Source organism: Esox lucius, chromosome 17, assembly GCF_011004845.1.
Source record: "Esox lucius isolate fEsoLuc1 chromosome 17, fEsoLuc1.pri, whole genome shotgun sequence".
Taxonomy (NCBI): Eukaryota; Metazoa; Chordata; class Actinopteri; order Esociformes; family Esocidae; genus Esox; species Esox lucius.
In genome coordinates this window covers 18,906,952-18,932,527 of record NC_047585.1, presented here as the reverse complement: position 1 = coordinate 18,932,527, position 25,576 = coordinate 18,906,952, and the positions used below count along the sequence as shown (strand labels likewise).

Below are 25,576 nucleotides of genomic sequence, written 5' to 3'. Positions count from 1 at the left end.
TCCTTCGCTTTCAAATGAGAACCTTTCAAACCGCAGACTGTTGCATTGAGAGTGTGATTGACATGGGAAGTCTGGCTCGGTAGAGAACGACAGTTGTGCTGGATCTCCCTCAGAAGATGTTACTATGGTAACTATGTAGAGTGGTGTAAATGTACATACTGTGGTAAACTGTGAGCGGGGAGAAGCGTGGATCAGGGGCGCTGGACTTCAGAAAAGATTACCCATGTTCATGAAAACTTCATGCCTCAGTCGGACTGTCTAATGAGAAAGCCACCGTTATACCTAATTCCTTCCAATTGATTAATGAGTTGTAATAAATTAGAAACCAGGCGGCTGAACCCTAAATGATGACTGGCTGAAAGCTGTTGCGTGTGAGACCATACGCTTTACCACGGTTCTGACAAAGAACTGCTTTTGCGGCTCTTCAAAGGAATATATGAAAATGTCTGCACTCGCGACTGGTAGTAGTCTGGGATAAGAGCATCTGCGAATTGACTTAAAGGTAACTTTTTAAATGTACATTTTCAAATTGTGTTATTAAGATTTGTAATATTATAATTAGGAAACAAGGCACCTCAGGGGTTAATAGTATATATACATTATACCACAGATTAGGGGTTGGGGTCGCATTGCATCCTGCCTAAGAGCTGCCCTTAACTATGTTATATATTGGCCACACATCACACCACCTCATGCCAAATTGCTTAATTATAGCCTAATTAACATTATATTTCCTTCTGTTTTTGACCTACGGTGCGGCATAGCAACAATAATATGACCCTGACCAAAAACAAGCATTTAAAACCATTATCCCTCTTGGTGTTCTGATCTCTAAAAAACCTTAAAAGTAGCTTACCTCATCCTACTTGGCATTTCATCTATACTGCTCATATTGTAAAGATAGCATTTGTCAGTACACACACTTACCCTTGTCTATTGAAATGAACAAGCTCTTTATTTAAATGATGTCACTCAAAAACTTTACAGTGTAATCTGATGCAAAGCTGAAGCCGCGGTCTAAAGGCCGTCATCAAACACATTGCTCTCATTACACTGCAGCAGAGCAGGCCGCAGCTACCTGTTAGGCTGAATGATGCTCTTTCACACTAGCCGACTGACACGTCTCATAGACTTGGATCGCACCTTCAGTTGAGCGTGTAAAGGACTAGATGAACTCACGAGACAGGAACAGAGACTGTACGGGAAACATTGGTAACACGGAGCGGAGAACAGGCAGAGGCCAATCACTGGGCTGACAAACCTGAATACTGGTACAATGGAATATCATTAAGTGTATCGTCTGAGCTCAGCTTCCTGTGCTTGTCATTACACAACTAAAGATATCCAATCTTTGTACAGTGCGTGAAAGTCTGCAATTTGTACTCAGTTGTGTTAATATTACTGAAATAGTAGGGTTGTCAAAGTTCTGAACTACGCATATATATTTTGTGCAGAGATTCGTTTGACAAGCAACAAAATGTCGATCTACAAAGTTACAAATGACGGCCAAGTAAATGATCTGATTTAAATCTTCGTAATCTCAGACGGTATTACGTTTTAACAATTAGATGCATGTCTAACACTGACCCTGTTTTTTAATGTCAGGCGTAACATTAAAACATGCTCACTTAATGGCTACAAGGGAAAATAATACAGATTCATTTTAACCTTACTTTGCTGGTTAGTCTGAGATAAAAGCAATGTTTCATGAGACAATCCCAACCTCCCACACACAAACACACACACACACACACACACTCATTTGATAACTAGCACATACACAAGACACATCTGGAGAGTTGATTCCTTACCTTTTAGTTCTGGTGAAGGTGAGTCTTCAGTAAGTGTGCTGCACAGTAAATGGAAACATCCAGACAGCCTTACTCAGACAGACGCATTTTCTCTGATTCCTCCCACTCTCTTACACCTCCACCATCTCCACAGCCCAGTCGACCTATCTAACAGACTTGCTTCGCCCTCTCCTTCCCTCCTTCCTTCACTCCCTTTCTGTAGCGCCGTCTCTCTGTTTCTAGCTCCGTCTTGACTCCCTCTTCTCTCCTCTCTCTCTTTCACAACACTTCCTCTCCCTTCTCTCTGGTTTCTGACTCCCTCTTTCTCCCTCCTTCTCCCTCCCTCTCTCTCTATCTGTTAGTCCATTTCTCCCACTCTCTCTCACTCTATCTGTTAGTCCATTTCTCCCTTCAAGCACTCTCCCCTCCCCTCCCACTCACTCTCTCCATCTTTCCCTCCTTGTCTCTCTCTCTCTCTCTCCCCTCCCCCTTCGTTCCCTCTCCTCTTCCCTCTCTCTCACCCCTACATCTCCCTCCCTTTTTCCCCGGGTGTATAATTAGACTGCTGTGATACTCCTCAGCTGATAGTAGGCGTACGGCCGCCTGATGGGACTGGCATTCAGCCAAGTCGGGGTGAGGGTAGGAAATCTATAGCTTAGAATGTTCCGGGCATTACACACCTTTGGCTTTCATCGTTATTTACCCAGCTGAATGCAAAAACCTTCTAGGGAACATATAGTTCTGAAACCGAGATTCCATTCTGAAAATACATCTGTTGGTTTCACAGCTATTGAAATGGTCAGATGTTGAATATTCCCATAGTCGATAAAACTCTCACTTCCCACTTCTCTGTACACCAACAGTCTTCTCGTAGTTTTCTCACTGTTGGACATGGAGGAGAGACAGCAGATCCACTGAGCTGAACGCCAGACAGTGTGAACAGTTGAAGAGATACGCTTTTACTTCTAGAGACCTTCAGACCAGGCATTATCTTGAACTTGGAACATAAAAATATATCCCCTCTTTCATTCTGCTTCTTTTTGTCTTTTCTTTCATATTGCCATTCAGCCTTACTTTATAACTCAGAATGAGCAGTATTCACGGCCATAGATTCAGCCATCTCTCACGCATTGGAAAGCAATGTAATTTACACATGCTCTGTGCTCTTAGGGTAAAGCCCCGGTGCTGACTTCTCCCACACACACCCATTAGAGAGAGGTGAAGAGAGCTTCTCATTTTGAATCACACCATGCTTCCTCTGCCCACACACGTTGTCAGACAATAAAGGACATGTTGAGAGGTGAACCCGGAGGAGTCAACGCCCTCAGCCAACACTTCTCTGACATTTAGCTAGAACTTTATTGACACAAATCACTCCCGCCTCTACCAGACAACCGTAGAGCATCTGCAGTCGACATCTGCACCCATGAACCCATGCCATGGGCGAAGGCGTGCAGACAAACCTTAAAAGACCTGCCCCCCTCATTTCTCTTCCTCTATCAGCATCTGTGGGCTTTCAGTTGACAGACTGCTACCTCACAGGAAATATTCTCAACAGTCCATTGATATTGCCAGGCGTACAGCAGTTTATCTAAAGGCCCGTGTTGGGCCGATACACATCAGACAATTACAGCTTTTCACATGACCTTTCACATGACCTTTTGGAATGCAGGACAGAGGATGTGTTTCCAAAGGGTCGGTCGGGTTGCGGTGAAAAGGAGTGTTTTCCCCACTAGATGGGGTTATTCACACAAGACTGTCGCGTTGTATGAATGTTATTTTTGTAATTCCAGGGAAATATTTTTTCCATTCAAAGTACACATCAAATACACTTTACTAGGTGTATCACAATTCCTACAGATGCAATTAGCTATCAGTAAAAAACAGTACAAGAGCTGCACTGCAATCAAGTAAACCATTAAACCGAATATCTTTTTTATATATATCTCCATTCCTTGACAAAATAGTTTGCAGTCTAGCCTAACACAGTACTATATTTTTAGGGGTGTTGGCTTCTTTTTTGTGATGTAAAAAAGTTATTGAATTATGCACGAAGCTGTAAAACTTTGTGTGCTCTGTTATAAGGAGTAAGCATGAAACCCATTTTGACTTGTTCAATAACATCAATGCTATTCCACTAATGGCAATACAGTCTTGTATCTTGTCACTTTGCATTTTGTGCACCTCAACTGACCCCATGAGAGAGACACAGAGGAGAAAGGGGAGAACGAGAAGGAATGAGACAGAGTGAGACAGACCTGGAGAAGAAGCGAGAGAATGAGGGAGAAAAAGAACAAAACAAACATAACCAAAGCAAGTGTCTGTCTACTGACTTGGTAGCGTCCACTATTATGTATAAGTGCCTTGCTCTCCCCTTTCAGCCCCTCTCACGCTAAGCTCCTCCCCCTGTGAATGACCAGTTGGTATGCTCCACAAAGCCCTAACCTACTGTCCTAATCCAAATACTTAGTTGATTGAGTCCACTGAGGTAGAAAGATCCTGGACTGTTCCATAAACGAAAGAGAGCAACTGAGTGTCTTTGTCCTAGGAAGGAGATGTGCTGTTTTGTTGATTCCCTGGACAGCTGAATGTTCCCCATCAAATCTCCTCTCCGTGCCTGACTGTGTAAACTGGACGACCGGTCCTTCTCATCTCTTCTGATTCTGCGCTCTGCCTCCAAATCTGCCAGCACTATGAGCTCGTCGGGGACAAACCTCCACAACAAACGTCTACCCTGTGAGTAACCTGGAAGCTCTTCACCTAACCTTTACCCCACAACTGTTTCTGTTTCTAGGATTTAGACTTTGACACAGTGAATTATTATTACAGAGCAGAAAGCTACATTGAAAATTCCTGCCCATATTTGGGTATCTGCAGTTTTTACAGACAAACACATTAAATATTTAGATAAAAGAAACTGAAACCAAGACCCAATCAACGAAACCTGTTAATTATGGTAAATATAAGTAATTATAGGTGATTGCAGATTCATGCTGCTGTTGTTGTTTTGTAGTAGTTTGTGTGTGTCTGTGTCTGTGTGTGTTTCTGACTTCATTACATAACAGAGACAGAAATGTCCCCAAACTGTTGTTAAATCACATGAAGTTGAAAAAGTTAGGTTAGGTCTAGGGAAAAAGTTACAATTGGGTTAGGGTTATAATTATGGTTAGGCATTTCCAGTTTGGCTTTGTGTTAGGCACTGTGGCTAAAATTAAGGTTAATATTAAGGTTAGGGTATGGTTTAGGGTTAAGGATTACCAAAAGTGGAATATTTTAGGGGAACCAACATTGGTATCCTGAAATAGATAGCTATATAAATGTCTGTGTGTGTGTGTGTGTGTGTCTGTGTGTGAGGCTAGCTGAGTGCACCCACACAGAAAACTCATGCAAAACGTATATGTAGAGGATTTCTCAGCATATATTTACATATATGCCCTGAACATTTTCATGAAATACATAACTTGCGCTTCTCACAATATCATAATACAATGCATGTCATATATTTTAACGTTTAATATTATGTGTTAAAGTAGTGAAATCTATGAATATGCAATACTTTAAGCATTTCTCATCATGGAATTAACCTTCAAGACATTATTTTCCAGAGAATCTCCTTGTTTTAGTGAGTTTAATATATCATTTCTATTAAAAACATGCAAATGCAAGTAAAGAAACAACTTGATAGAGTCAGTCATCTTAATTTAATAAGGACCTTTATTCAAAGTATCATACAACTGCCATAGTGTCACAAAATAATGATAAATGTTTAGTAAATACACAAAGTTTTGACTTTAGTCACTGTCAAGCAGCATATAGCATCTTTTTCAGTTTCAATATAATGATCCACTTTGTACTCCAGGTTTACATTTAAAAAAATACTCATTATGAAATCAATATGCATACATTTTAACACAGTATAATGAATGCCATTCTTCTCTGTAAAAGTCCTTCAGAAGAAACGACTTCTGGGTGAAACGACTAGATAACATAATAAACACATGACAGGAAACAATACAAATATGGAAATATATAATTTAGATGTAAATGCTAAATGCATATTACCAACTATAATTCTGTCATTTATTTAAATGTATTTACATTTATTTAAAACATATTTGAAAACGGCCAAAATCAGTGGTAATGGACAGCCTTCCCCATTTCTGTGTTGATGCACATAACAACCATTGTGTTTCAATCCTATTTTAGTCATTCAAATGGTAGTTGTGGAATAAAATGAAGTATTTTTAGCAACTTACTTGAGCGGAGGGGGCAGGTTTGTTTGATGGACATCAGATTAACACACAAGATGAGCAGACTTGAACCAGTTTGAAGATCCTAGCACCCCTGTGTGTGTGTGTGTGTGTGTGTGTGTGTGTCTGTGTCTGTGTGGGCTGTGGTAAGGACCTGCTGTTGTTGATGTAACTGAGGCTGACAGACAGAACTATGGTCAACGGTCTTTGCTGGCCAAATAAAGACAAGACTGTTGAATCATCACCATGAGTAATGTCTCATTATACTGCTGTAATCAATGGGTCTCCACACAAGCTGTTGAGGACTCTTAAAGGGCTATCTGCTTATTTAGGATTCGGACCACAAAGGCATTCACTGCTTTCACTGGACAAAATCTCCAACTCTGAATGATTCTGTTTGTGGCAGAATATCTTACAGGGCCAAATTGACCATTGACATGCCCCGATAGACTGTCCCACAATATAGAAACCCAGACAGGACTGAAGTAGTTCAGCGAGTCTGTGGTTTCTGGGGCTACGATGAATTAGATCACGACTGAGAGAAAGAAGACATTGTCCATCTGTTGGCCAGTCAGAGCGCAAACTCTTGGTTTTCTAACCAGTCTCCGTTAGATAAGACTGGTGCCTCTCCCTGCTGAAAGACAGCCATCACTGTCCTCACCTTTAATTAAACAGAGCCAGCATCCAGCCATAGGTAGCAAGCTGCATCGAATCATGTCACATTAAATCACTATAACATTAAATCAAAAATATATGATAGATTTGCCAAAGGCAATTGTACTTCTTTACTGCAACAGGCCAAAATAAAAAGAATGGTTTACCTTCCGAACATGGCTGACCTCTTTCATCAGCCAGATCGCTGTCGAATGCTAATATTTGGTAGCAATTTGTCCAGGGACGAGGTCAGGCGTGAGAACAACTTGATTGGTATGAGAATATCCATGGATCCTCAGGCAATGTTTTTGTGCATGTAGGTGTGTGTACACATTACCTGACTAGCCGTCTGTTCATATCTCTTTCCACTCAGATCAGATGAATCCCTGCAGCCCACAGGCCAAAAACCAAGTTGCCTAATTAGTTTGAAAAAATCTCCCATCAATCCACCCTCCCTATGGTGAAAAACAACTCCTGATTCAGTTTCTACAAAAATACCGGTTTACAGTTGCTATTGATTGTTCCTCATTTAAAATGTGCTGGACCCACAAAGCTCTTAAACCTGTCCCATATCAACACAGGTATCACATCCATTCAATGTATGTGAAATACATAGAGGTTAGAACTAAAGATTTAGGCCCCACTATAGACCTGCCCTCTGCCCATTCATAAAAGAACAAGGATACAATGTAGGCTATTCATCATAAAAGGAGGATCAGAAACAACAAGTTTCCAGGAACACCTGGGAAAACCAACATTGTGATAGTATGTGTTGGTCATGAGTCATCCTGTGATCCTGACTATAGGGTCTTCAGCTGAGGAGGGAGGGAGTTCTGTAAATCAACAGTTACCCTAGAGACGCTAGCACATACAGCCTCTCCCTAGCAGCAGTCCGGCTCGTTCATGGTGACTGAGTGTAGTCAAATGGAGACAACACTCATTTGCCTGCTGCTCGGTCCATAAAAGGCACTGGGACATGAAACAGAGACTCATCTACTGGTCTATTGTCATTCTGGGCTGTTTAGGTTTGTGTTGGGGGAACGAAGGGGTTAATAATGATGTCATTGTGATGTTTACAAAGTGGGGAATTTGCTGGTGCCAGCCTGTGATTCAACCCCCCCCCCCAACACACACACACACACACACAGTCTGCTTGACTCTCACTATCAATAATTCACTCTCCTCTCCTCACAATTGGAACTGAGCCCAGATGTGAGGTTCAGGACAGAGAGCAGGCTGATGAAACCCCGCCAAAATAAACAGGACAAGAGGAATCTTCTGCAGAATCATTCATGTTGTCATTTGTTTTATTAATCCAGGTCAGAATGCATAGCCAGGGAGTGTTCTTTCAAAGACCAAGGAAATGAGAGCCAATGCACAGGGCTTCATATAATCTTATTGTGAAGCTAATTGTGATGGAGCTGTTTAGCAGTCATGTCCAGCTGGAGATCTCAATAGTACCAGCTTTAGCCAGCCACCAGACTGCCGAGAGTAGAACATTATGATCAGGGCAGCAGATAAAGCATCCTGTCAAGAAAACGCCAGCCATCCTTAACTAATGAGCTCCAACCAGTCAGAAAAGTGGTCCTCCCTCCCTACTCCACACCCAGTCGTCTCTCTTTCTCCTTCACATTCCTTTCTCCTCCCACCTCCTTTGTACTTCCATTCATGCTTTTACGCTTTAAACGACCTTTGGCTAGCCTTTGTTTCCTCACCTCTTGTGTTTTTTCCACACCCATCTCATTCTCTGAAACTCACAAACTGTAAGATGTCTATGTTGTATGAATTTCTCTACTGTCACCCTCCCACACCCTCAGCAACATTGCAAAGGGCAGCCAATCTCAGCCCCACATCATGTCTTTGTACCCATGATCATTCTGGCCCCCAGAAAGATACAGACTGATACAGATTTTTAAATTTCATTATTGTTTATCAACTTAATTTCAGGTAAAAGTAAAAAAATAAAAAATAATATATATATATATATATATATGTATATATTTATATATATATATATATATATAATCAAGAGAAAATATTATCATCAAAACCTGGGTGTCTCGATTATAAGCCACTCCCCACCCCCCTCCCCACAGGAATTGCCAGAACTGATTGGAACAGGATTCTCTGGTCAGGTGTCTGGTGTTGATGAGAATAGGGGACTTCTTCAATTCGATTCAGCCAGATAAGAATTGTATCCATTGATTGGTTTCAAAATGAATGGACAGACATCATGCGTTGGAGCTCCGGACTGGTCCAGAGGTGTTTGTCACTGCCCCGCGGTACTGATGTGTCCCATTTAAAATCCACAGAGGGCGGTGCCGGTGGGTCGTCTGACGCTGGTCGACCAGGGCTGAATGCCCTCTCCTCCACGTGCTTTGGTTCTACGTGGACTTCCTTGGTGGGCGAGCAGTGTGATGCTGAATGGCTTGGGGTGATATGCATTGAAGAACATGTCTCAATCGTCAACTCTTCCAAAACCTGATGAGCGTTACAGTGATTAAGGAAGGCTTTCAGGGTGAAGAACCATCAAATATTGCTTTGTGAAATAGGGAAATTCTCCTTGGGGGGAAAATATCTTGCTGACTATTAAAAAGCGTTGGCACAGAAGTGGCCAAAAATGCTACTGGAACATCTGGGAAGTTAAACACCCATGTTTTATTTTCTAAGACTCTTTGTCATTCAGAGGCATTGTCATTTGGTCAAGACCATCATAAGCACCCACCATGCCAGTTTCTGTGTAGAGGCTAGCACTAAAGCCTAATGTGAGGAGGAATACAGCGAGGGACAGCTTGCTGATGATGTCACGGTATACTCTTCATAGCCTTCTCTACATGCTAATAGAGAAAATCAGTGGCATTAGGTTTACAGAATCAGGCCTAGAATCAGGCCCTATACCTTATGTCCCTGCTTTTTTCTTTTCTGAAAAGGCTCTTTCTTTTTTTTCCTGTCAGTGTTGAGGATCTTGATTTGTCTTTGTGTGGGCAAGCGGAGCGGGCACGCTGACACGTCCGGGTTCTTTTCCGGCCCGGCCCATTACTCACGTCCAGCTGGTACTGAGCCCTAACCCCACACCCTCCTCCTCCCAGAACTCCTGCTATATTCCCTGCAAGGGAAAGAGAGAGGAAGTAAAAATGATGGATAAAACTTCTAAGAAAGTCTAAGAAAGTCAGATCAAGCTCAAAACCCTACAACAATCTGCTTTCATCCATTTGGTCTTTGTTTTCGCTAATCTGCCCTCCCTCCTCTTCATCCCTTCTGAATAGTCCCACTGTGTTGCCCGCTGGCTGTCACACTGAATGCCTTGTGGTGTGAAGTGGGGATTCTGGGTAGCGAAATTGAGAAAGGCTGCCCGGAAAAGTGATCTCATCAATTCGAGAAAGTGTGGCTCCTCCATTGCGTGACCCAGTATTTTTCCCATTAAAAAGGGAGCTAATTGGAGATTAAAAAGGTCAACTGTTTGATCAAGGTGATTAGATGGTAATAGGATGGGATGGGAGCATTAGAAGATTTATCTGTTAAGTTATTTTCTTTTAGCTCGTGTATTACTGTAATCCAAGGCCATAAAAATCCACCTGCATGGGGACATAATGATGAGTGATGACCAAACTGCTTTGACATAATACTGTATTGTAATCAACCTATATTAGCCTGCTACATATTTGACGTCAGGCACACAAACATTTTGAGGCCCTGTTCGGTCACCGACCAAGATAATTATACAAAATGTCTCCCAGGTCATTGCTGTAACAAACTGGTAAAATAACGGCAAGTTATATAAGTTGGAATATCCCAATAATTTACACCAGTTTAAAGTAGGTTACATTTCAGACCGACATCATTGATGCCTGGCCTCAATTTTAGCTGGCATTTTGCTTTGTCAGCGCAACTCTTGTAGTGCCTTATGAAAGAAGACAGTAACATGTCTGATTGTGTAAGATAGTGAGAAGAGACACTCCCATACCAACACAGTCGACTCTTCTTTAAGCAGGCAGACCTCATCAGTAACCTTGTTGAATGATATTTACAACCAAAATGGTTATTGGAACATAGTAAAGTTTCCATTAGGTTTCCCTTTCTTTCATCTCTGCGATATGTTAAGGGCTTGAGATCTCACGCAGCGGTGCTGTTTTCCAGAACCCTCCCACACACGGCCGTTGGTGCTTTGTGTTTCATACTGTTTTCAGGCTGGCTAGGACACATTTTGCAAAGAGTTGTTACGTGTGCTAGTCTGCAAGGCTTGTTGCAGGACTTGTAAGGAAACCATGTAGATGAGTTTTGTCAGAGATGTGCTGTATACACAGAATTGTCACACGTCAACATATTTTCATGAGATTCAACGATTTTCCGGCCATCCTCACACACCTACTACATTAACATAGTGAGCTCCACTGGAGACTCAACCAAGCAAAACATTTGATTGGTTTAATGTGATGAGAGGTGGTCATGCCTTTATACCACCTGTTCTACCTTTGAGTTTCTAAACAGTTATTAAACTGACACCGAATCACATTAACTTTTAGATTTTCTGATAATATGGATATTTTTATATTTATATTTCTTGGAGACCCTGAATGGAGTCCTGTATGGGGCTCCAGTATGGAGGCGTGATAGGGAGGAACGGCCTCCCTGATCTGAACTCGAGTGGTCGTTTGTTGTTAGAGTTCTGTGCTAGTCATGGATTATCTATAACGAACACCATGTTCGAACACAAGGATGCTCATAAGTGTACGTGGTACCAGAGCACCCCAGGCCGAAGGTTGATGATTGATTTTGTGATCGTGTCATCGGATCTGAGGCCGCATGTTTTGGACACTTGGGTAAAGAGAGGCGCAGGGCTGTCAACCGATCATCATCTGGTGGTGAGTTGGGTCAGGGGGTGGGGGAAGACTCTGGACAGACAGGGAAAGCCCAAACGGGTAGTGCGGGTGAAGGAGGGCCCCCTCACACCTCCGGCGGAGCTTTTCTGGCATCCCTGTGGAGGTTGGGGGCATTGAACCTGAGTGGTCGATGTTCAAAGCCTCCATTGCCGAAGCTACGGCAGGGAGCTGTGATCTAAAGGTCTTAGGTGCATCAAGGGGCGGTAACCTTCGAACACCCTGGTGGACACCGGTGGTCAGGGAAGCTGTCCAACTGAAGAAGGAGGCCTTCCGGAATATACAGTGCCTTGCGAAAGTATTCGGCCCCCTTGAACTTTTCAACCTTTTGCCACATTTCAGGCCTCAAACATAAAGATATTAAACTGTAATTTTTTGTGAAGAATCAACAACAAGTAGGACACAATTATGAAGTGGAACAAAATTCATTGGATATTTCAAACCTTTTTAACAAATAAAAAACTGAAAAGTGGGCGTGCAAAATTATTCAGCCCCTTTACTTTCAGTGCAGCAAACTCTCTCCAGAAGTTCAGTGAGGATCTCTGAATGATCCAATGTTGACCTAAATGACTAATGATGATAAATAGAATCCACTTGTGTGTAATCAAGTCTCCGTATAAATGCACCTGCTCTGTGATAGTCTCAGAGGTCCGTTTAAAGCAAAGAGAGCATCATGAAGAACAGGGAACACACCAGGCAGGTCTGAGATACTGTTGTCGAGAAGTTTAAAGCCAGATTTGGATACAAAAAGATTTCCCAAGCCTTAAACATCCCAAGGAGCACTGTGCAAGCGATAATATTGAAATGGAAGGAGTATCAGACCACTGCAAATCTACAAAGACCCGGCCGTCCCTCTAAACTTTCAGCTCATACAAGGAGAAAGCTGATCAGAGATGCACCCAAGAGGCCCATGGAAGAGTGGCAAGAAGAAAGCCATTTCTTAAAGATATCCATAAAAAGTGTTGTTTAAAGTTTGCCACAAGCCACCTGGGAGACACACCAAACATGTGGAAGAAGGTGCTCTGGTCAGATGAAACCAAAATCGAACTTTTTGGCAACAATGCAAAACGTTATGTTTGGCGTAAAAGCAACACAGCTCATCACCCTGAACACACCATCCCCACTGTCAAACATGGTGGTGGCAGCATCATGGTTTAGGCCTGCTTTTCTTCAGCAGGGACAAGGAAGATGGTTAAAATTGATGGGAAGATGGATGGAGCCAAATACAGGACCATTCTGGAAGAAAACCTGATGGAGTCTGCAAAAGACCTGAGACTGGGTGCATCAAGGGGCGGTAACCTTCGAACACCCTGGTGGACACCGGTGGTCAGGGAAGCTGTCCAACTGAAGAAGGAGGCCTTCCGGAATATACAGTGCCTTGCGAAAGTATTCGGCCCCCTTGAACTTTTCAACCTTTTGCCACATTTCAGGCCTCAAACATAAAGATATTAAACTGTAATTTTTTGTGAAGAATCAACAACAAGTAGGACACAATTATGAAGTGGAACAAAATTCATTGGATATTTCAAACCTTTTTAACAAATAAAAAACTGAAAAGTGGGCGTGCAAAATTATTCAGCCCCTTTACTTTCAGTGCAGCAAACTCTCTCCAGAAGTTCAGTGAGGATCTCTGAATGATCCAATGTTGACCTAAATGACTAATGATGATAAATAGAATCCACTTGTGTGTAATCAAGTCTCCGTATAAATGCACCTGCTCTGTGATAGTCTCAGAGGTCCGTTTAAAGCAAAGAGAGCATCATGAAGAACAGGGAACACACCAGGCAGGTCTGAGATACTGTTGTCGAGAAGTTTAAAGCCAGATTTGGATACAAAAAGATTTCCCAAGCCTTAAACATCCCAAGGAGCACTGTGCAAGCGATAATATTGAAATGGAAGGAGTATCAGACCACTGCAAATCTACAAAGACCCGGCCGTCCCTCTAAACTTTCAGCTCATACAAGGAGAAAGCTGATCAGAGATGCACCCAAGAGGCCCATGGAAGAGTGGCAAGAAGAAAGCCATTTCTTAAAGATATCCATAAAAAGTGTTGTTTAAAGTTTGCCACAAGCCACCTGGGAGACACACCAAACATGTGGAAGAAGGTGCTCTGGTCAGATGAAACCAAAATCGAACTTTTTGGCAACAATGCAAAACGTTATGTTTGGCGTAAAAGCAACACAGCTCATCACCCTGAACACACCATCCCCACTGTCAAACATGGTGGTGGCAGCATCATGGTTTAGGCCTGCTTTTCTTCAGCAGGGACAAGGAAGATGGTTAAAATTGATGGGAAGATGGATGGAGCCAAATACAGGACCATTCTGGAAGAAAACCTGATGGAGTCTGCAAAAGACCTGAGACTGGGACGGAGATTTGTCTTCCAACAAGACAATGATCCAAAACACAAAGCAAAATCTACAATGCAATGGTTCACAAATAAACATATCCAGGTGTTAGAATGGCCAAGTTAAAGTCCAGACCTGAATCCAATCGAGAATATGTGGAAAGAACTGAAAACTGCTGTTCACAAACGCTCTCCATCCAACCTCACTGAGCTCGAGCTGTTTTGCAAGGAGGAATGGGCAAAGATTTCAGTCTCTCGATGTGCAAAACTGATAGAGACATACCCCAAGCAACTTACAGCTGTAATCGCAGCAAAAGGTGGCGCTACAAAGTATTAACTTAAGGGGGCTGAATAATTTTGCACGCCCAATTTGTCACAAACGGTGGTGTAGTGCAGTGTTGCATGGACAAGGAACCAGGTGCAGGCAGGGGTAGTCGGTGTGGATTCTTTAATTGATAAGAAATAAACAAACACCGAGCACAAAACACACAAAGTAAAGGGCTGACTAAAGCAGCAAAAAACGACAATATGAAATAACACAAGTACTTACAATAACGGCAACATACACGACATCCAAACATGACAAGCACAATGAGCCACAATGTGGGGAGCAGAGGGGAAACATATATACACATACAAACGAGCTAGATTGGGACCTGGTGTGGAAGATAGAAAACATGTGACAGTCCGGGATGTGTTCGTGAGAATATGGGAACTTGTGAAAACATGGCACGGTGGCGCTGCTGCTCACCGCACCATGACACAATTTTTCAGTTTTTTATTTGTTAAAAAGGTTTGAAACATCCAATAAATTTCGTTCCACTTCATGATTGTGTCCCACTTGTTGCTGATTCTTCACAAAAAATTACAGTTGTATATCTTTATGTTTGAAGCCTGAAATGTGGCAAAAGGTCGAAAAGTTCAAGGGGGCCGAATACTTTCGCAAGGCACTGTATTATCCCGGAGGACTCTGGAGACGGTTGCAGTGTACCGACGGACCCGAAGGGCTGTGACCTCTGCTGTGAAAGAGGCAAAACAGCGGGTGTGGGAGGAGTTTGGGGAAGCCATGGAGAAGGACTTTCGGTCGGCACCAAGGTGCTTCTGGAATACCGTCCGCCACCTCAGGAGGGGAAAACAGGGAACTATCCAAGCTGTGTACAGTAAGGATGGGACACTGTTGACCTCAACTGAGGAGGTAATTGGGCGTTGGAAGGAACACTTTGAGGAACTCCTAAATCCCACTAACACGCCCTCTAATGGAGGCAGAGCTGGAGGCTGATGGGGAAACATCGTCAATCTCCATAGCAGAAGTCACTGAGGTAGTCAAACAACTCCACAGTGACAAAGCTCAGGGGATTGACGAGATCTGTCCAGAAATGTTGAAAGCTTTGGGTGTGGAGGGGATGTCTTGGATGACACGCCTCTTCAACATTGCGTGGGAGTCAGGGACAGTGCCAAAGGAGTTGTAGAACGGGGTGGTGGTTCCCCTGTTCAAAAAGGGGGACCAGAGGGTGTGTGCCAATTACAGGGGTATCACACTTCTCAGCCTCCCTGGGAATGTCTACTCAAAGGTACTGGATTAGGGTTTGGCAGATAGTCGAACCTCAGATTGAAGAGGAACAATGCGGATTCCATCCTGGTCGCGGAACAACCGACCAGCTCTTTACTCTTGCAAGGATCCTGGAGGGGGCCTGGGAATATACCCATCCTGTCTACATGTGTTTTGTGGATCTGGAGAAGGTGTATGACTGGGTCCCCCGGGAGACACTGTGGGAGGTGTTGCGGGAGTATGGGGTGAGGAGGTCCCTTCTGAAGGCTATTTAATCCCTGCACGTTCAAAGTGAGAGCTGTGTTCTGGTTTTCGGTAGCAAGTCAGACTCGTTCCAGGTGGGGGTTGGCCTCCGCCAGGGCTGCGCTTTGTCACAAATCCTGTTTATAACTTTTATGGACAGGATATCGAGGCGTAGTCGGGGTGGGGATGGGTTGCAGTTCAGTGGGCTGGGGATCTCTTCGCTGCTTTATGCGAATGATGTGGTCCTGATGGCATCATCGGTCTGTGACCTTCAGCATTCACTGGACCGGTTTGCAGCCGAGTGCGAAGCGGTTGGCATGAGGATTAGCACCTCTATATCTGAGGCCATGGTTCTCAGCAGGAAACCGATGGAGTGCCTCCTCCGGGTAGGGAATGAGGCGTTACCCCAAGTGAAGGAGTTCAAGTATCTTGGGGTCTTGTTCCTGAGTGAGGGGACAATGGAGCGGGAGATTGGCCAGACAATCGGAGCAGTGGGGGTGGTATTGCATTCGCTTTACCCCACCGTTGTGACGAAAAGAGAGCTGAGCCAGAAGGCAGAGCTCTCGATATACCGGTCAATTTTCGTTCCTACCCTCACCTATGGTCATGAAGGCTGGGTCCGAAAGAACTAGATCGCGAATACAAGCGGCTGAAATGGGTTTTCTCAGAAGGGTGGCTGGCTTCTCCCTTAAAGATAGGGTGAGAAGCTCAGTCATCTGTGAGGAACTCAGAGTAGAGCCACTGCTCCTTTGCATCGAAAGGAGCCAGTTGAGGTGGTTCAGGCATCTGGTAAGGATGCCACCAGGACGTCTCCTTAGGGAGGTGTTCCAGGCACGTCCAGCTGGGAGGAGACCTCGGGGTAGGCCCAGGACATGGTGGAGAGATTATATTTCGTCACCAGCCTGGGAACGCCTCGGGATCCCCCAGTTAGAGCTGGCAAATGTGGCTTGGGAAAGGGAAGTTTGGGGTCCCCTGCTGGAGCTGCTGTCCCCACGACCCGATACTGGATAAGCGGATGAAGATGAGATGAGATGGATATATTTATGTATTGAATGCATTGCCTAAAACTATGTTATCCCTTTACCTAAAGCAAACTAGAACACATGGTGTTCATACACTACAATATATTGTTAATGTTTATCAGCTGTTCAGCTGTATGACCTAATATGAGTAGCGACTATCTGGTCTTAATGCACCATTGTGTTATGAATCATTATACTTTGATTTAACCTGTAAAATACCAAGGATAACTGTGTGTATATACAGCTCTGGAAAAAATTAAGAGACCACTGCAAAATTATCAGTTTCTCTGGTTTTACTATTCATAAATTTCTTCCCCAAGGAAAGATGTGTTTGAGTAAAATTAACAGTTTTGTTTTATTCAATAAACTACTGACAACATTACTCCCAAATTCTAAAGAAGAATAGTCATTAAGAGTATTTATTTGTATAAAATAACAACTGGTCAAAGTAACCAAAGAATATGCATTGTTTTCAGACCTCAAATAATGCAAAAAAAAAAAATTTATATTCATTTTTCAACAACAGAATACTATTGCTTTAATTAAGGAAGAGTTCAGAAATCAACATTTGGTGGAACAACCCTGATTTTCTATTACAGCTTTCATGCGTCTTGGCATGCTCTCCACCAGTCTGTCACATTGCTGTTGGGTGACTTTATGCCACTCCTGGCACAAAATTTCAAGTAGCTCGGCTTTGTTTGACGGCTTATGACCATCCATCTTCCTCTTGAACAAATTCCAGAGGTTTTCAATGGGTTTCAGGTCTAGAGATTGGGCTGGCCATGACAGAGTCTTGATCTGGTGATCCTCCTTGATCTGGTGGTTGCGGAACATTGTCAGAGCAGAAGGAAGCAAGTGTTCTTCCAGGATAACCTTGTACTTGGCTTGATTCATACGTCCTTCACAAAGACAACTCTATGCGATTCCAGCCTTGCTGAAGCATCCCCAGATCATAAACGACCCTCCACCAAATTTCACAGAGGATGCGAGACACTGTGGCTTGTTGGCCTCTCCAGGTCTTCGTCTAACCATTAGACGACCAGGTGTTGGACAAAGCTGAAAATTTGACTTGACAGAGAAGATGACCCTACTCCATTTCTCTACGGTCCAATCCTTATGGTCTTTTGCAAACTTCAGCCTGGCTCTTCAGCCATTCTTTTTGTAGGTCACTTGATGTCATCCTACAGTTGTTGAGCGACAATCGAATAAGTGGACGGTCATCTCAGTCAGTGGACAGTCGTTTTCGCCCTCTGCCGGTCAGTTGCTTTGTTGTCCCCAATGTCTGTTGCTTGACCTTGTTCTAATGAACTGCCATCTTTGAAATTTTCAGGATGGAAGAACACTGTATCCCTCTGCCAGTAAGGCCAGAATTTAACCCTTCTTTTCCTTACTCAAAGCTTTTCTTTTCAACTATTTTTTAAATCCTGAATAGTTATTTTTTTATTCAAATTACCTTTGAGGTCCTACTTGCACTGTTTTTGCCATCCAGCTGGATCTATTGCATGAGGATAGTGATGACCACAGCAGTGCTTTTTATACTTTTCCTCATTAAATTAGATTTGGTTCAGGTAATCACCTAATCAGTACCTCATTAAGTAAAATGAGATGTGCCTCTGTTGGTATTTTAACAGACTCTGGAATGGAATGGCTGCCATACATGTAGAAATGCTGATTTAAGAAAAATTAAGAGAGGTCTCTTACATTTTTCCAGAGCTGTATGTTTTCATGGAAAACAAGGAAAATTCTAAGTGACCCCAAACCTTTGAACGGTAGTGTACATATAATTAGGATTTCAGAAATTGTTTGTACCCATTGCCTTATGAAGGTCTACATATCTTCTTCAAGATCCCTTTGACCGTGTACGAAGGAAGGCTATCACTACTTATCAATGCCATGCCATACCTTTTGGACGGTGCTTGGTTAGAGACAATATATTCTTATAAATATATACCTGCTAATAAGTTATTATTGACGCTCATAGTGAGAATTATAATTAAATGGCGCTGTAAAGCATTGTATATACTTCATAACAATTGGCCTGTTTTGGACACAGTTGAGAACTCGGATGATTATTTATACCTTGACATTTACTTTTCTGTTGTATGCATCTGTTTGCCTGTGACTTAACATGAGCCTGAATGAAAGGGCTGACTGCATAGCATGAGCGCTTCAGTGATCTCAGTGTTACGCCTTCATTATGTAATCATTACCTCCTCCTGCAGGGGTGGAACCACAGGGACTCCATCCTTCTCTCTTCTGGTTACACAAACAGCAGCAATGAGGCACTTTAGAAAACGAATTGTATACGGACTGAATTATGATCTTCCATCATTTAATGTTAAAAACAAAGACGAGTGAGAAGGTGAATGGAAATAAATTTAGGATTGTATTTGGAACCCCATTAGGATTGTATTTGGACCCCCATTAGGATTGTATTTGGAACCGCATTAGGATTGTATTTGGACCCCCATTAGGATTGTATTAGGACCCCAATTAGCTAATGCCAGAAGCAGCCAGTACAGTTCCTGGAGTCCACATGAAACAGAATAATGATAATACAGAACAGACAGGTACAGTACCAAGACAGAACAGTGGACATTCAAAAACAAATTTAAATTGCTCTACTGTCATAGACACACACATACACTAAAAAATGAAGGCAGGATGTCTAATGAGAGGGGCTGAGAGCAGACACTGCTCTATAATGATATGGTGTTCTTATGACATGCCTCCGTTCAGCTAATTGAGTTACCGTTATCTTGTTTAGTTAACCAATGTTATCCATGTCAGTAAATTATTGTTATTGGCACGCCTCTACAGGTCATCACAAGAAATAGAAGTGATGGGGATGAAGTGTTGCACACTGTGTCAAGTCACATCTGGTACGCAGACCATTTGTAACGGTTAATAAGGTCTGATAAGTTGAGGGTAAAGTAAGAAAAGAAAGTGCTGCTGAATCATCACTGTGAGTGAAGGCCGCAGAAGCACAGTCATGGCTGAATTCCATCGACGCCAACTTTGACCCACAGAGCTAACCTAATACCAATCTTTTGTATAGACACAGCTCGGTGAATGTTTGGCAGGACTTCTCATCAGCTCTGCATTTTTGCGTCGTCACCTTTTTTTCCTCTGGATCTCTGACAGTTTGCTTGGACTGGTGTCAGAGGCTATTTCTCACATGGCTCAGTTACTTACTGTTTGCCCTGAGATGCCCAGACACGCACAGTGGTACAGAGACAGGCAGGCCTAGGGGGTGGGCGGGTGGGAGAGGCTTGTCCCCTGATGCCCCCCCCACCCCCCACCCATTCGGAGCCGAGTCCCGGGGACAGGCCTGTCAGACTGAGCAGACAGGAAGCTGCCGTGACAGGCCTGCCTCCTGCTGTCACTAGACAGAAGGCTCCGGAAGCCACAGGGAGTTTGGGTCTGACGCAGCACACTGGAGTGAGGGGGAACCTGTTGCCCTTTAGATGGCCTTCTGTCTACTAAGAAAAACCAGGAACACCACGGGTGTTATGTTTATACTGGGTCCTTCCACCGATTAGGGTACCTTCACAGGAGTGTCATTTTTGACGGATCGCATAAAGCAGAGCCGGCCAAGAAGAGCGAATGTGCCTGACTGACTGAGTGACTGACTGACTGAGTGACTGACTGACTGAGTGACTGACTGACTGAGTGACTGACTGACTGAGTGCCTGACTGACTGACTGAGTGCCTGACTGACTGAGTGACTGACTGAGTGCCTGACTGACTGAGTGACTGACTGAGTGCCTGACTGACTGAGTGCCTGACTGACTGAGTGACTGACTGACTGAGTGCCTGACTGACTGAGTGACTGACTGACTGAGTGCCTGACTGACTGAGTGACTGACTGACTGAGTATACATTGTTCAATAGTGTAGTGGTTAGAGCAGCGGAACTCGCAGGCGAAGCCAAGTACACATTATGAATTATTCCGTATAGATGACAACTTCTCTGGCTAAAACCTCCAGTAACTCCATTACTGTAAGCCTGAAATAAAACAGTTTATGGTTATATTCCGACTGTTTCTGGTGGATTTTCGAAGTACCCATCCGTGCATGCGTTTTGGGTCAGGATAGACAAAACATTTGCTGGCTACAACATACAGTAGTTACGTTATAGTAAGCCTTAAATTAAACTGTATACGGTTATATTGGGACTTTTTCTGGCATGGAAAAGTTCATCTTCAGTCTTTCTAGCAATTGCTCAATTCTTATGATTATTCCTAGGAAGTTAGTAGATACTAGTAAGCAACTTACTGGCTAATAAGCTGTTAAAATGGCCAGTAGCAAATGGCATACATGTGGTGTGGTAAACTTAGTAAGAAATGTTAGTCAGTTTAACTGTATCAATGTCATTCATGAATGGCCATATAACTGTCAAAACAACCAGCGGCAAAAGAGGATTTGTTCAGGATAGAGACAAGAGGCTATACTGACACCGGGCAAATATGCAGCTCCTGTAGTGGTTAACGACACAGCCTTTCACATGGGCAACCCGGGTTCGAATCTCGAGGTGGCAACATTTTCTATTGCAGGCCGGCTGAACAAGGCTTGCCTGGTTTCTTGTTTAAAAAAATATAGAGATATTTTTTCACCACATTTTAACAATCCATCTCCTTTCAAGGAACGAGCCAAAAAGAAGCAACACTGCTTCATGGGATTCCTTGATAACAAATTCCTTAAAGACGATGTAACTGTAGGAGCAGCCCTGCGGTTGGAGCCTGGTTCTCTCCCCTGTTATCAGTTCTGTCCTGGACCTCAGTACTGTGCTACAGCTAATAGAGCCCCTGTCTGGCTGGTATCAGTGCTCACAACAAAGGTCAGATAATCTTTAAATTACTCCCAATTTAGACCAGGCTTAAAAGCCTCATCCAATTAGCTCAATCTCCGCCCGTAGTATCTCATTAAACCTAAAACCCCCAATGCTTTTTTTAGAAGAAGGGGTCAATATATGGATTTGGAGAGAGAAGAGAGGAGGTGTGTGTGTGTGTGTGTGGGGGGGGGGGGTAACACTTTTACAGGACTGTGCTAAAAGCTCCAATGTCTGCTGTCTGCTCAAATGTTGTTACCTGTCACTTCAATGCTCATGTGAAAGTCCTTCCATTTAACATTGGTAATTCATTTTCGACGGTGTTTACAGACTTATATGTGGAGTTATATGTGGAGAGTGGGGAGAGTGTTCAGAGAGCTCACTATGAAAGGTGATGTCACTGTGGTTTACTCTGGCATTCATCAGGTCTTTCTGGGTTGGTGCTTTTCTCTGTCTTCTCTCTACTATATCACATGTCAGTGTGTTTCCCTCCCTGGCTGAGTTTCATAAAATGGGGCCAGTGAGGTGGAAAATGTGATTTGTATCACAAACAGAATTGCCATTCAACTAAGCGTTTGGTGTGTAAGGAGTGATTCATTATTTTACATTGGAGGTACAGTGTGAATATGGTTTGTTTTTAACTGCATGTTTCAAACCAACCACACTGATCAGGGAAGTGTTTGGCCTGCAATTACAAAAAGCATTAGCTTCATGTTAAATTAATCAGAAAACATGGAGCTGAGCTGACTTGTTAAATTGTTTCATGAATAAAAAATTTGTTTTAGAATTCATCCCAACAAATATCTGCAAGATTAAATAAAAAGTCTAGAAGTCACAGCCTCTGTGACTTTTTAGTGCAGACAGATGGTTTTGGTCCAGATGGCTCAGTGGTGCCCCCTTCTGGTCACTGTGTTGTTTACCATAGCACTGGGGAGAAGGGTTGATCCTACACGGGAGTCTCTGACTGATGTCTCGTTCTTTGTGCCAGCCGAGACAGAACATGCCCAGAGGGTCCCGGACATGGACGCAGCCCAGCAGCTGAAACTGAGGGAGAGACAGCGCTTCTTTGAGGAGGTCTTTCAGCATGATGTGGACGTCTACCTGTCCTCTGCCCACCTGCAGATTCATGATTATAAGAGACGTGAGTGATTCATTCGTTTGAAAACATGGAGAGATAAAAGCTTTTCTGAAAACCTCTACTTCATAACATATCTAACACAAAGTTCCCCCAAAGCTACACGACTCCTTCAGGACAGTCCAAAAACATATTTGAAACAGTGACTAAACATTGACTGCAGATGTTTTCTCATCACTTATGCTTGTATTTATACTAGTAGTACTGTAAAGAATATTCAATATGACCCATTTCAACTCCACATTTCAGAATAGATTAACACCATCTCCGTCGCATTTCACAGAATATATTGTGTATTTATGCATACAGACAGGTGACATATTAAAGGAAAAACTTGTATTTTATGATGGTCTAATTAGACTGTGTCACGTCAGGGTTGAGCATGGGTAAAAGGACACAGGCGCAGTTCATTCAAAAAGGCAAAGGAGTAATTTAATAAACGTATTAAGTACAACAACAAAAAAGGCCACAAACAGCAGGAATAGGCAACAGTAACAGCAAACAACAATGACCAACAAGAAACACTGGGGCAGGAGGAACTTTAACAGGGACACAAAGAGGGAGCAAACAAGGCACAGGTGGAAACAATAAGGACAAGGACAGGCTGCGTGTATGAACAAAAACCAAATGGAACAGAACCTCACAGTCAGCAAGAACAGTCCATGGGGACCTATACAGAGAGGGATATTATAGTAGGGTTTTATATTAGGGTTGGAGTGCATAAACCCCTCATTACAATTGTTTTTCCTTCATTTTGTCACCCATCTGTATATTCACATTCAAAGTTCTTCTTCACTCTTTTTGTTTCTTTCTGTTTTTCTCTCTCTCTCTACATTTGTCTTTCTTGTGCTTTCTTTCTTCCTGTCCATTTTCCCTCTCTCGCTCCCTGCTGCACATTTGAGAATGTTGCTAAATATTGCTGTACAAAGGAAGCTGGCTTACAGTCTGTGCCTTTAATCAAGCACTTATTTGGAACTTGTGTTGTCGTTAGCTCCCATTGGCAGCATCTCTTCCATGGAGGTGAACGTGGACATGTTGGAGCAGATGGACCTCATCGACATCTCTGACCCAGAGGCCCTGGATGTCTTCCTCAGCTCTGGGGCTGACCAGGGGGAGCGGGACTCAACTCCACCAGGTAAGGTTGAGGGTCTGGGAAACCCCCATCTGAGGCTGTCATGTTGATAGTGTAATTGCTTGACAAGACTCCAGGCTTTGTCCCTCTGTTATACAACCTGGCAATTTGAGGTCAACACCCCTTTGGTTTCAGCCATAGTAGTCCACAACAACAACAACCATGAGGCCATCGACCAGGGATGCTCTCTCCACAATGCCGGCCGCTGTGACAGGAAGTCCCGAATGTCCTCTACCTCATCCACGTCCTCCACCAACAGCCAGAAGACCAACGAGGACGGCAGGGACACCCCTGTCGTCCAAACAGATGACGAGGAAGTGCACGTCAACACACTGTTGCTGGTGGGATCACCGGGGAAAGATGAGGACAAGGATACGTCCGTCCTCTCTTCGTAGACGCCTTCCTTTACCTCTAATCTTTAGTAATATTTTGGACATAAAGGTGCTGAAACCTATCACTGAAACTGAACACTCACAAAGCTTCCATGGATAAGCAGCTATTACTTCCCACAACATGTACTTTATTTGAACTGTTCATGCAAGGACACATTTCCAAGCTTGCTTATCTACAGGAAGCCGCCAAAATAAAGGCAACTCCTACGTAATGTTTTAATATGGAGTTGGGCCACCACAAACTGCTTCACTGCACCTTAACTCTGTTGGATGAATGCTAGCAATTCACTCATTTGTGGCTTGTTGACAGAGGTGCAAAAAAATGTGTGTTTTTTTTGGCATATTCTGAAAACCTCAGCATGTTGTCACTGACATCGCTGAAGCTCCTGCTAAATGTACTCCAGAAATCATCCCTCTTTCAAAGTGACTGAGATCTCTTCTGGCAATGGTAGCCAAAATATTGAACTGGGCCTGGCCATTTTTTATATACACGACCGTAAATATGATGAGGTGGTAATTAACTAAAATACATTGTATATATATTTTACTGCCGTGTTTCCCTTATTTTGGCTGTTACCAGTAGTCTAAACATATGACTGGACTAAAGATTATTTTTAAATCTGGCAATGAGTGGTTCTCTTAATGGAAGGTCATGTCTGTGTGTAAGCATGCTCAGCTGAGCTACAGATAGGACAAGACATACTGAGTGATTTCATTCATGCAAAGCCTCTGTACTCACAAGGTTGAAATAAAGGTTGAATAATTAGTCAAATAAAGATTAAAAGAATGAATCACATTTTATGTAAGTTTCACGTTTTTCTTTAAAGATTAACATTATATACCATATTGCCTTAAATCCTGAACCAACTCTAAAACACCCATCATATAAGAACTAAGGACATTCTGTACATATTGCTCAGTGATAGTTTTATGTAGTGTTTCTCCTATTCTCAGAGTTTGTTTTAATGATAAAGATCAATTCATTTTGTGTTCCTTTTGTTTTGGTTTGTGAAGGTATTATTTGTGCTTTTTTCAGTGGCTCCCTTGTGAAGTTAGAAACTGAGGCTAAGTAACGGATGACCCGGCGGCTGGGATGACCTGCATCGACCTGTTCACAGGTCACAGGTCATTTAACCTCCAGGACTGTTAGACTAACCACATTTACCTCTTAAAAAAAGATATACTCAAACAAAACATAAAATTCAAACATGTACAATAAACAAAACATGTGTTGAATGTAAGAAGGCTTGACATAACAGTGTGAGAAACAGCACAGGCATTTATTGAGAATTTTGAGAATTGTTTAGAGTTGTTTATCTGGGACGTTAGTATTTATTGTTCAGAAAAACATTACA

General features: G+C 43.0%; 1 protein-coding gene across 1 annotated transcript; it reads left to right on the top strand.

The window, feature by feature from the left end:
* Positions 1 to 4,240: 4,240 nt before the first annotated feature.
* Positions 4,241 to 25,022, top strand: si:ch211-253b8.5 (dysbindin). The gene is made up of 4 exons (XM_010881861.4): positions 4,241 to 4,526; positions 22,551 to 22,703; positions 23,689 to 23,832; positions 23,965 to 25,022. Exons 1-4 carry the CDS (start codon positions 4,484 to 4,486, stop codon positions 24,222 to 24,224), a joined length of 600 nt encoding a protein of 199 aa, XP_010880163.1. The 5' UTR covers positions 4,241 to 4,483; the 3' UTR covers positions 24,225 to 25,022.
* The last annotated feature ends 554 nt before the right edge of the window (positions 25,023 to 25,576 follow it).